This window comes from Rhinichthys klamathensis, unplaced genomic scaffold (assembly GCF_029890125.1).
Source record: "Rhinichthys klamathensis goyatoka isolate OS25496 unplaced genomic scaffold, OSU_Roscu_1.1 h1tg000314l_1, whole genome shotgun sequence".
Lineage (NCBI taxonomy): Eukaryota > Metazoa > Chordata > Actinopteri > Cypriniformes > Leuciscidae > Rhinichthys > Rhinichthys klamathensis.
In genome coordinates this window covers 860995-873135 of record NW_026606832.1, presented here as the reverse complement: position 1 = coordinate 873135, position 12141 = coordinate 860995, and the positions used below count along the sequence as shown (strand labels likewise).

Below are 12141 nucleotides of genomic sequence, written 5' to 3'. Positions count from 1 at the left end.
ACTGCCACAATGACGAATATATAAGAGCAATTTCTAGCCAATAAAAAAATACAGCAATTATAATATTGTACATTTCCATTTACCAATAAAAACAGGAATACGGCAATTCTAAAAATAAGAAATGTTCATTTTTTTCACTGAAATCCGCCTTTTCCGGTGCAGGAGTGTGTTTTGTTTCGTGCACAATTCAGTTGGACCAATAAGATATCCATTTCCTCATTAACTGCCCTTTAACAATATTCAAATCAATATTAAAATAATCATAATGATTGATAATGCAATATTGAAGTAGTCTTGGTTTCACAAAAAAACATTGGAAAGTAAACTGAGACCATGTCACAAAAGTGAAACGAAAATAGGTCCACCAAAAATGTATGCACCTCTTGACGAAAGTTAATGTTGTGAGGCCTGGTGAACTGCATGAAGTTGATTACTTGTAGCTATTTAGTGTTTAAATATAAAAGTGACAATACCAGTTGGTCTGTTGGCTGGGTTTGGAGCAGATGTCATCACTTCTGGATTCCTGTTCAAGAAGGTCCTCTGAAAATGCACATTTAGGATGTTTCCCTAATTTGACACAACCATGTCAGGACATGGCGCCTCACTGCTAATAAGCTGACATCCAGAACCAAGTTTCAGGGATTTAGAGTGTGAGACAAGCTTAAACCAGCTAAGACCAAACCAGTTTAGACCAAGGCAGTCTGTAACCGTACGATCAACAAACTGTCAGTTTCCACTTTAGATTCAGTGTGTGTTCGTTAAACTGCATTTTGTCCTGAAATAGCTGATAGGATGAGCTGTGAAACGAAATGCAGCTGTACCAGGAACAGTTTTTCCACACTGAGATATTTTGTTTCAAAAGTGACTAAATGCACCATTGTGAAGCAGAAGTGAGTTCTAGAAGTTCTAGTGGCCCTCCCACCAGGAAACGCATCAGTTAGTGGTGATGTTATCTATATTAAAATGATCATAGAGCTGCCCTCCCACCAGGAAACGCATCAGCTTAGTGGTGGTGATATCTGTGATACTAAAATGATCAGAGCGCAGTCAGACCAACAGTGCTGAAACAGACCTGTTGCAGTTTATACACGGAGAACATGGATGCTGAAGTGATGGACAACATTATCTTGCTAGTGCTGGTCACTCTTCTCAGCGTTGTTCAGAATGGTAAGACATTTAGATTTTACTCTTTTTAGTTGTATAGTTGAATGATGTTTATGCAGAATGTGTATGCAAATCATCTTTGAAAACATTGTGCTGTGTTTATACATCTAGAAGGAATTAGTCCACAATGTAGCCTATACATAAACATGCAAAGTCATTAAAATACCCATAATACCTAATGTCTAATATATTGACTTCTCCTTTAGTGTTCTTTGCCCTAAAGGTTGAAAAAGAGTGCACAGGGCTTAATTCTAAACAAAATTCTACAGCTTTTGAGCGCTTGTCCTGTGCAAAGTGAGTATTGATTTAAGTTTCTCCACTCTGTTCATGGAATTTGATATAATGTAAGATGATTATATATACACACAGATGAAGAATCCATTTATCAAATAGTGATGGTGTGACTTCTTTTGCATAACCGCTCCACATTTTCCTGTTGTTGGTGAAACTAACTTCCTGATTTATTTACATAATCTTAATGTTGCAAGAGGGTTGCACTGGTCTGTCTGTTATTGAAAGCCTATAAATGTACATTTATTTTTTTGCATTTATTTAAAAATTTCTCAACACATTTCTTACATTAAAGTAAATTGGGATAATTTGGACATAAGGGGAAAAAGGCAGAAAAAGTATCTGGCCCAATTATGTATTATGCTATTCTTACATATTTTTAATTTCTGCACATTTCACATATCGTTAGCCTCATAGCATAATAATTGCCTAAGTCATATTTCAATGTCTTTGGAAAACAAGAAAAAACACAAAATGACTTAGGCAGTTATGCTAGAATATACCAAACTGAAAACACGTATTATCAGTTGCATATCTAGACTGTTGGGTTCTGGTTTGTCTCAATTTAGATCCAATCATAAAAAGTGTCATTAACTACCACCAGAGAGGAAGTAACAACTCTTTCACAATATTTCTCAAAGTTACATTGAACTGACAGCGCATTTGCACATCAGTGTTTGGTCAAATGGAATAGCAGCTGCGTGACTGAGTTCACAGAGACGATAAGAGTTAGTTTTTGAGACTGTATAAAAAGTTATACTTGCTGTTATAATTTAATGAACTGCTTCATAATGCTTTATGTACTTATTGTTATTTTCTTCCCAATTTAAGTCGAAACTGCATGGATACATACCCCACATTTCTGGCAGTGCTGTGGTGCGCTGGTATCTGCCTCAGCCAAGGTACATGATTTAATTCATACCAACACTTTCATCAATAAAAGGTGTAACATTTCTTTATCACATTCTGACTAAATGAACACTTAATTATAGAATTAAAAGTGCCTTTGTTATTTTATCATCAATGTTCATTGTTCACTATATGGTGGAAGGATAACAGAAACTACCCCTTTTGTAATGTGGTAGAAATGGTTTGCATTTCTCTGCTAATAATTCATGCTATGACCCATATGCAAATATTTGTCATCATTATAACCAACCGACGCATACATAATGCGAGTCAGCCCCAATAAAAATTATGTGAGTCAGAGAAATTACCTGTACAGTAACTGTACATTAATTTCTTGGGAATTAGCCAGCTAACAGACATGTCCTAAGAATGTTTTACTAACGTTCCTTTTAAGTTATAAAAACATTATTTTGGAAAGTTCTATGAACGTTTATAACGTTCAGGTTTTAGAATTTTTTTTTTTTTTTTTTTTTTTTTTTTCTTAATTATGCCAACGTATCATTTTGGAAACATAAAAAAAAAAACGATGAATGTCCAACGAAAATGTTTCAGGGAAAAAAAACACTCCATGAATAATGTATAAATTATGTTTTTGTGCTAATATTTTGAGAACATTATTAAATACCAGATACCTTTGAAAGAAAGTTCTGTTAACATTACTGAAAGAATGTTTGTTTATAACTTTTCCAGAACATTATCCAAAGTTCTGAGAACGCTCCCTGTTAGCTGGGTTGCCCATTTAACTATAATAAGAACATTTTTGAAGTCATTTTATAACAATAAACTATTTTTGTTACAGCTCCAGCTGCCTTTGCTGGCATTCTCTACCTTGTGGTCCGGCAGAAGTATTTTGTTGGCTACATGGGGCAGACATGCCAGAGGTACAATTTTTAAAAGTAAAAATCCATAACTGTGAACAAATAAGCCCTTTTGGACATCAAAATGTTTTTTTCCCCTTGTGCAAAAGTTGCATTAGTCAACTGAAACATTGAAAACTTTTACAGTTGTAAATTAAATTATTCAACCCCCATTGCAAATCAGGTTTATTGGCAAAATGTACAGCTTTCAGCTGTTTGTAATGAACAAATCAAACAAAAGTAGTTGAAATGGCTCAACACAACAAATATTTCCAGTGGTTTCGCCAAATTCATTAGCCTGACGTCGTCATACTCAGATTCTAGTCAGAATGTGAGTCTGATACTGCTCCATTGGGCTGTGAAGATGGGGCGTGTTTCAACCGAACCAGGAAAAAAAAATGCCTCTGCACTCAATTGGATAGACCTACAACTAATCAGAGCAACGGAGTAAGTGACGTATGTTGAATCCCGTAGGAAGGACGGCTAAAACATCTTTCCGATCGGCAAATGCCTTGATCGCGGTTCTCTGTTCCTCTTTTAAAATGAATGCGCTGTCGTTATCTTCTATAACAGACGTGATGGCAGAATCTACACATCTCAATTCTCCAGCGGCAGCCATTCTTTGTTGTAAACGAATTCAACCCAAGCGCTCTTTGGTGACGTGGATGATTACGTTACTGTTGATCATCTGTCAATAATCGTATAAAGCTCGCCCTGACAATTTGATTGGTCCGAACAGCTCTGGTTTCGAGCAGAGTTGCTCCACAACGGATCAAGTCCAGACCGAACTTCATACAGGCTACAAATTCAACTGAAAATTCAACTTTTAATGACTTCTGCTATCTCAAAATGATTCAACCCCCTGAATAGAATCCCTCACAACAGCACAAATCTGCAAAACAGGTGTTGTCTCAAGCACACCTGATGCAACTAATCAAGAGCTTCATAAGTTGCACCAGGTGTGCTTGAAATAAAACACATGAAATATATTAACTGGCTAGGTTTGTTAAGTGTCACGTTTGACTGCATGTTAGAAATATGGCTAAATCAAAAGAATGGTCCAAAAAGTTAAGAGAAGATATCATCGCCCCTTTACATACAAGGAACACGATAAAAAAAGATAGCGAAGGCACTAAATGTTCCTAGAGACACCGTTGAAAGGAACAGTGGTTACACTACCTGGACGGGGCAGAATAAGGAAGCTATCAACGGCTGCAACCAGATTTCTGAGAATGCAGGTTCAGAAAAACCCTTAAGTGACCGCAAAAGACCTGCAGCAAGACTTGGTGGCAACAATGACTGAGGGTTTCAGCTTGCACAGTAAGGCGCATACTAAACGTATGCATTTTCCATTTTCGTTTTCGGCCCTATGGATCAGCGGTATGTCTGGAAGAAGAATAATAAAGCATATGCTGAAAATAACACTTCAGCGTGTGGAAGGCAAGATGGATTCATTGAAGTATCAGGAAATCCAAGGAGAAAACGTCATGCCGTCAGTGAGGAAGCTGAAGCTTGGGCGTCATTGGATCTTCCAACAGGACAATGATCACAAGCATACCTGAAATTCCACCAAGGCTTGGTTGCAGAGGAAGTCCTGGAAGATTCTACAGTGGCCATAACATAACTTGAACCCCATAGAAAATCTCTGCTGGGATTTGAAGAAGGCGGTTGCAGCACACAAACCCAAGAAAATTGCTGAACTGGAGGCCGTTGCTCATGAAGAATGGGCTAAGATTCCTCAGAAACGCAGCCAGAAGCTGGTGTCTGGTTATACATCTCGTCTGTAGCAGGTCATAACAGCAAAAGGGTGTTCAGATGCTTGCCATGAAGGGGTTGAATAGTTTTCAGACTGCAGAAGTCATTAAAAGTTGCATTTTCAATTTGGGTAAACCACCTGAAACATTTGTTGTGTTACTTCTGTTTGATTTGTTCATTGCAAACAGCTGAACGTCTGTCAATTTTGCCAATAAACCTGATTTGCAACGGGGGTTGAATAATTTGGATTACAACTGTACAATAAACTTTTCTTAAGACACTAACCTAAAAACTACATAAGACAAACGTGGGCTGTTCTGCATTCCAACATCATTAGATGTTCATCATTAGCTAATCTAAATACAAATATTATTGAACCAATGCAAATGGGATGAACTTTGATAAGATCAATGTGTCTAAACAGTTTCAACCCTGGATATTTCTTTATACAAACATATCCATTCACCAAATTGAATAGCCCAACCGTATTTTTACACACCAGATTTGTTGACGTATATTCTCCTTGTATGCTTGACAGCACTCCTGGCTTCCTGTTCGGGAAACGAATTCTCTTTTTCCTGTCACTCATGTGTATTGTGGGAATCATAAATCACCTGATGCTCACCTATGGCAGCAGTGACTACAAAGAATACATTCAGACCATCACCAAAGCAGCGTCAACACTTCTGCTCTTGCCATGAACTGTGCCAGACAGATTTAACTTCCCCTGAGCTGAAACAGTAGAGTGAAAATACAGTAGTCAACATTTAAAGTATCAAAAAAGTTAATCAAAGTTGTCCTAAGACAAGAACGGGTATTGTTAAAAATTCATGTATAACTTTGATGAAAGGTTTTGGTCCACTTCAAATGTTGACTTCCGCATATCGATCGGTGTAGATAAACTATTTCAGTTAAGGGTTTGTCAGTTAGTCAGAGGATGTGACAAGAAAAGAGTAAAGCATTGATCACATTGATAGTCACAAAAGCATTTAATTGCAAAATGTTATATATATATATTATAAACACTTAAAAATCAACACAAGAGGAAAAAAAAAATCACAAGGCTGATTTTATTAGTACCATCCTAGTAAAAGGTTTTTGAAGAAATGTTTTAAAGTGGTCATATAATGCTCAGAGGGTAATGTGATGTTTTGCTCTGTGTCATCAGAAATATGCAGAATTATCCAGCTTCCTTAAAGTCCCACTGTAGTCGATAATTTTATCCCTTAAAACTCATCTTTAATCACCAAAATTACATATTTAAATGTTTTTTCCTTTCTTCATGCCTTAAAATAGCTTAAATGGAACTCTACACCCTTGCCTCATTTAGTATACGAGGCGGTCCTATGAATATGCAAATTAGCCCCGCCTCCACTTACTCACACCAGCTCAAGGATCCACTCGTTGATAATATCACTCGCCTCATAATAAGACTCATTTAAAGCAATGAATGTACTTACTGTGAAGTAACAAATATAACTCATTTCAAAAAGTGCTGTAACTACCTTGAGTTTGTGAGTATTTATGAAATTGACCTTTACTGCTTCAACAGAATTATAATTAAGATTAAATTCCTATGATCTCCATTTCTTTATGATCTTATGTACTATTACTAACATGAGCAAAATACAATTTTATTTACAATAAAACAGTCTTTTAATGTGCTTTAATGAATTACAGTTCCATAGCTCTCATGGTCGTCTCATCTGTGGGTTTTAATTCCACAGACTGAAGTTTTCAGTAGATGTTTGCAGTCTCACAAAACATTTTGGGTGTTGACCTCATCTCCCATGATAAGAGATCTGCAAAATCAGATTCACAGTCACATTCTCAATACTATACACCCATCAGAGAGGCCTGCTGAATTATTAAAACAAACCTTAAACTGTCGTTTGCTGAAGCCAAACCAGTAGGGAATGTCAAACAGGGCATCCGAACGGTACTTGATGGTGAAATGCGTGTCTTTCCAGGTGGGTTTCACCTTTTCTGCATCAACAAGGATTTGAAAGTTCTCACCGACCCATCCCTGTAGTGCAGCACTAACATCAACCTTTACAAAAAAAAGCATTTACTTTTCAGTATTTTTTTTTTTACCTTGCCAGTAAAATAACACCGAACATCATAAATCATTGAAAACAAATCTCAACCACAGAGGAACTCACATCAACTGCATAGCTCTCTCCAGCAACAGATGAAATAGTCCAGTCTAAACCTCTCTCCATCTCCCATCTGATCATTGGATGACTGCCATTGATCGCCACCACGTAATATCCGAGAGCTATAGACAATAAGAAGGGTGAGGCATTTGACTTTACAAAATACAGTATGCAACTGTGTCAAAGTTTAATAATCCCTTTGCTGTTAACATTGTGACATATAGCTACATTGCATTTCCTATTGACAAATTTTTACCACTTTAGTGATGTTAATATCAATGAGACCATAAATATCACTGTTTCAAGTACATATTTAGTACTAGGTCTGGGCGATATGGCCCAAAAAAATCATATCTCTGTATTTTTTGGTTAAATGGCGATTTACGATATATATATCTCGGTACTTTCTACGTTTTTCTAGTTGGATAAAGAAAATCTGTTTTTATTTTTTAAAAACTTATTTCACATCCTGCCCAATGATATCATACAAACAATGTTGATATTGAAGGATATAGAAACAAATATAGTGCATGTAATGTAGGCTATGCAATATAATATAAAATAATGCTTTTGTTTGTAAACTGACTAAAGGCTAAACTAAAAATGAAAATAAAAACAAAAGCACAAACTAATTATATTAGCCTGCATTTGATTGCCCCATTATAATTGTCACTTTCATAAAAAATACTTGTAATAAAAATTCCACATATGGCACATTTATTGTCTCCAACAACAAATATTTTAGCAATATGTATATTTTAGTCAGAATTATTGCGCTACTATTCTATTGTGCTCTGTCTGTTGGCGCGCTCATTCAAGCTTGAATTTTAGCAGAGATTCACTTGCATAAGGCTCGTCCTCTCCTGACAGTGAAATGGACATATTTGTTTGACTTTCTAACATTTACAGATGGAGAATATACCTGTGAAATGTAAGTTAAGCACTGAGGAAAGCACCACATCTCAAACGCATTAATCAGAGCAAGTAGCCTATTTATCTGTCAGTCAGCAACAGTATCTGTCTGAGCATCTGACAGGGCAAGCAGCTTAAAACTTGTTAACTATATCTTACCAGTAATTTTGAAGCCCTTAATATAACCTTGTGTCATGTTTAGAACAAATTGCACCATGTACTTTCACTGCAGCAGCTCACACTGCGTCCTCCGCTATTTTTCAGATGTGCTCGTATCAAACTAGTAACTACTGTATAGATATAAACGGAATTGCCTCCGGTATTTAACGCTATTGCCTCATTCCATGTCGGTTCAAAAATATATATCGATATATCTAGGGTTGGGTATCGTTTGGGTTTTATCCGATTCCAGTACCTACTCGGTATTTTTTAAACGGTTCCGGTGCTTAAACGGTTCTTAAATCGGTACTTAAGAAAATGAAACCGTACACACTTTATCAAAAAATAATACCCTTTAATTTACAGGGCCAAACTGGACACAATATTAACTTAAATCTTTAAACAATATAAATACAAGTAACATATGGGAATAATAAAACCAATATAAAATAAAAATTCATATTTACATAATATCAAATGAAACAATATTGTATCAAACAATGTAATAATACTGGAGATTAATAGAGATTACTAGCAGGCAGAGCTGCCAACTCTCACGCATTGACCGTGAGACTCACGCAAATTACCCTTTTCACACAGAAAAATCGCGGACAAAGAGGACACGGACAGACAAGACAGAGAAGGTTACTTTTGATATGGAACAAATCCACAGCTGTCAGATTCTGTCAATATTTTTACGAGATTCACACAATAAATAACGTTTTGGCTCTTTGAAATGTGACAGATCGCTGTAGCGCGTCAGTTCAAACGGCACGTGATACAGCAGCCTACAAATCCACTGCTTCTTAGGGTGCTTTCACACCTGTAGTTCGGTTCATTTGGTCCGGACTAAGGGCGAAAAATGATACTTTGTATCATTTTCAGGCGTTTTGGTTCCTTTTCACACCACACTGATTGCTCTGGTCCGAATCAGATGATGAGTTGATGAAACGAACCAAAATGCAGTCACGTGACAACATCCACATCACTCGTTGGCCAGAGGTAACTGCACTTCGATTGGTCAGAATCAACGTGCGGGAAAATTCCAGAGCTCCCGGAAGTAAACAAAGAGGAGGAAAATCCGGCAGACAGCGTTTGACTATGGAGAGTCTACGACTGCGTGGGCTGATAGTATCCCTGGTCATAGTATATTACTTTAGGCAAACAATTACATTTCATAATGAATCGAGGATGCGGCTTGAACAAAATGTTTTAATGCACTGCACGCGGCGAAGTCGCACCTCCTCAGAACTCCACGTTTGTCCGCGAGCTGCATGCTAGTGCAAAATGTCAACATTATTCCTCATCCCATAAAACACAGCGCGGCTGACTACGGCAGCTGGTTTAGTCCAAAAATACGCAGTTCTCTGACAGTTGGGTCTGTTCGAGTTCGGATCACGTTCTCACCACAAACGAACCGCTCCAGAGTTCGTTTGAAAGCGTACCGAGACCACCTCTTCGAGGAGGTCTCGGTACGCTTGTTTGGTCCGCTTTTGGTGCGCACCCGAGTGCGATTGCTGCTTTCACACCTACCCAAACGAACCGCACCAATTCGGAAAACGAACTCTAGTGCGATTCAACCGAACTAAACAAGGCAGGTGTGAAAGCACCCGAGTGAACCTATGAAAGAGAACATCTCTGGTTACTGGTGTAACATATCTCTCAATAGGGAACGAGACGCTGCCAAGCTCCTCGCGCTGCCGACCAGCTTCCTATTTCGGCAAAGAAATCTGAGGAGCAGATGGCGCGCGCGCGCCAACATAGTATGACGACGTAAGTGCGTCGATGCGGCGCCCGCGCCATCAGCCAATGAATTGGCTTGATTCTATATGGGATTCAGACTATCGGCACACCCAGAGGGCGTTCTGACACGTAATTTTACACGTGAAATGCAGCCAAACCTTGCGAGAAAGAGCGCGCTTGCGAGACAGAAGAGACTGTGCTCCAAACTGTGTAGCACACGCACGGCGGAGAGAGAGAGAGCGAGAGACCTTGTGTGTGTGCGTGTGTGTCTAATGAAGTTAGGCACCGAGATCAGGCACCGAAATTTTCGTTCTTATTCGGTCTGGTTACTACCGTTTACGTCGGAACCGGTTCCCTATTGGCACCGAGTTTCGGTACCCAACCCTAGATATATCGAACAAACTCAATATACGTTCATTGTTATTGTAATGTGCTTTGAGACTAGGGTTGGGTACCGAAACTCGGTGCCAATAGGGAACCGGTTCCGACGTAAACGGTAGTAACCAGACCGAATAAGAACGAAAATTTCGGTGCCTGATTTCGGTGCCTAACTTCATTAGACACACACGCACACACACAAGGTCTCTCGCTCTCTCTCTCTCCGCCGTGCGTGTGCTACACAGTTTGGAGCACAGTCTCTTCTGTCTCGCAAGCGCGCTCTTTCTCGCAAGGTTTGGCTGCATTTCACGTGTAAAATTACGTGTCAGAACGCCCTCTGGGTGTGCCGATAGTCTGAATCCCATATAGAATCAAGCCAATTCATTGGCTGATGGCGCGGGCGCCGCATCGACGCACTTACGTCGTCATACTATGTTGGTGCGCGCGCGCCATCTGCTCCTCAGATTTCTTTGCCGAAATAGGAAGCTGGTCGGCAGCGCGAGGAGCTTGGCAGCGTCTCGTTCCCTATTGAGAGATATGTTACACCAGTAACCAGAGATGTTCTCTTTCATAGGTTCACTCAACGCTGCGTAGCTAAGAAGCAGTGGATTTGTAGGCTGCTGTATCACGTGCCGTTTGAACTGACGCGCTACAGCGATCTGTCACATTTCAAAGAGCCAAAACGTTATTTATTGTGTGAATCTCGTAAAAATATTGACAGAATCTGACAGCTGTGGATTTGTTCCATATCAAAAGTAACCTTCTCTGTCTTGTCTGTCCGTGTCCTCTTTGTCCGCGATTTTTCTGTGTGAAAAGGGTCATTTGCGTGAGTCTCACGGTCAATGCGTGAGAGTTGGCAGCTCTGCCTGCTAGTAATCTCTATTAATCTCCAGTATTATTACATTGTTTGATACAATATTGTTTCATTTGATATTATGTAAATATGAATTTTTATTTTATATTGGTTTTATTATTACCATATGTTACTTGTATTTATATTGTTTAAAGATTTAAGTTAATATTGTGTCCAGTTTGGCCCTGTAAATTAAAGGGTATTATTTTTTGATAAAGTGTGTACGGTTTCATTTTCTTAAGTACCGATTTAAGAACCGTTTAAGCACCGGAACCGTTTAAAAAATACCGAGTAGGTACTGGAATCGGATAAAACCCAAACGATACCCAACCCTATTTGAGACATAAGGGAATTTGCCATTTCAGATTCTACTGTGTGCATTCATGTGTTTTGAAAGAAGCATGGGCTTAGGAGACGATCTGAATGGATCTGAACGATCTGATCTCTTCAAAACGAGCCGATAAGAAATTGCCTACCCTACCTTTAATTCCTGAGTTAATTTACAGACGCAGGTCAAAGACTTTCACTGTGTGAAATAATATTAATAGCAATAATAAATCATACCTGGAACATCTCTGTTTCTCTTTTCTTCGACCGTCGTGTTGGCGCATGCAGACACCAGTATGTATATTGTCATTGAGGTAAGTTGTCGTCTCAAATCGGTGTACTCTCCCAAAGTTCGCACCGTGATTTTCCTAAAATTGCCACAAAGAGTTACAAAAAGCAAGCTTTATCTAAACATGTATATTGCCATATGATGTTATTTGAATTAATTTACCTTCCTGGAGAATTACAGAAAATCGCGTTTCCTTTGCTAGACTGGATTTCATCGATGAACACGCAGCTGTTCTCCTGGTCCCACTTCACGACTGTGTAGCCCTCGCGACGCTCGGCACTGAATCCACGAGGAGGGCTGTTTAAAAACGACTCAAGCTCGATAACGTCCATAACAAACCGCGAAATG

At 38.7% G+C, this 12141-nt stretch overlaps 2 protein-coding genes across 2 annotated transcripts; one reads left to right on the top strand and one right to left on the bottom strand.

Annotated features, from left to right (window-relative positions):
* Positions 1 to 1066: 1066 nt before the first annotated feature.
* On the top strand, positions 1067 to 5755 carry alox5ap (arachidonate 5-lipoxygenase-activating protein). Its single transcript, XM_056271300.1, has 5 exons — positions 1067 to 1167; positions 1371 to 1458; positions 2287 to 2357; positions 3164 to 3245; positions 5515 to 5755. Exons 1-5 carry the CDS (start codon positions 1098 to 1100, stop codon positions 5675 to 5677), a joined length of 474 nt encoding a protein of 157 aa, XP_056127275.1. The 5' UTR covers positions 1067 to 1097; the 3' UTR covers positions 5678 to 5755.
* An 870-nt stretch (positions 5756 to 6625) lies between these two features.
* On the bottom strand, positions 6626 to 12141 carry LOC130105308 (mesenteric estrogen-dependent adipogenesis protein-like). Its single transcript, XM_056271298.1, has 5 exons — positions 11956 to 12141; positions 11742 to 11872; positions 7139 to 7254; positions 6856 to 7026; positions 6626 to 6778 (listed from the first exon to the last, which is right to left on the bottom strand). The coding sequence occupies exons 1-5, from the start codon at positions 12123 to 12125 to the stop codon at positions 6758 to 6760; spliced, it is 609 nt and encodes a 202-aa protein (XP_056127273.1). The 5' UTR covers positions 12126 to 12141; the 3' UTR covers positions 6626 to 6757.

What these genes read in the sequence shown, in the direction of transcription:
- alox5ap (XM_056271300.1), top strand. Translation starts at nt 1,098, where the DNA reads ATGGATGCTGAAGTGATGGACAACATTATCTTGCTAGTGCTGGTCACT. An exon ending in TCTCAGCGTTGTTCAGAATG is followed by an intron (nt 1,168 to 1,370) that starts GTAAGACATTTA and finishes CTTCTCCTTTAG; the next exon opens with TGTTCTTTGCCCTAAAGGTT. An exon ending in GAGCGCTTGTCCTGTGCAAA is followed by an intron (nt 1,459 to 2,286) that starts GTGAGTATTGAT and finishes TCCCAATTTAAG; the next exon opens with TCGAAACTGCATGGATACAT.
- LOC130105308 (XM_056271298.1), bottom strand. Translation starts at nt 12,125, where the DNA reads ATGGACGTTATCGAGCTTGAGTCGTTTTTAAACAGCCCTCCTCGTGGA. An exon ending in GAGAGAGCTATGCAGTTGAT is followed by an intron (nt 7,027 to 7,138) that starts GTGAGTTCCTCT and finishes TTTTTTGTAAAG; the next exon opens with GTTGATGTTAGTGCTGCACT. An exon ending in TCAGCAAACGACAGTTTAAG is followed by an intron (nt 6,779 to 6,855) that starts GTTTGTTTTAAT and finishes CTGATTTTGCAG; the next exon opens with ATCTCTTATCATGGGAGATG.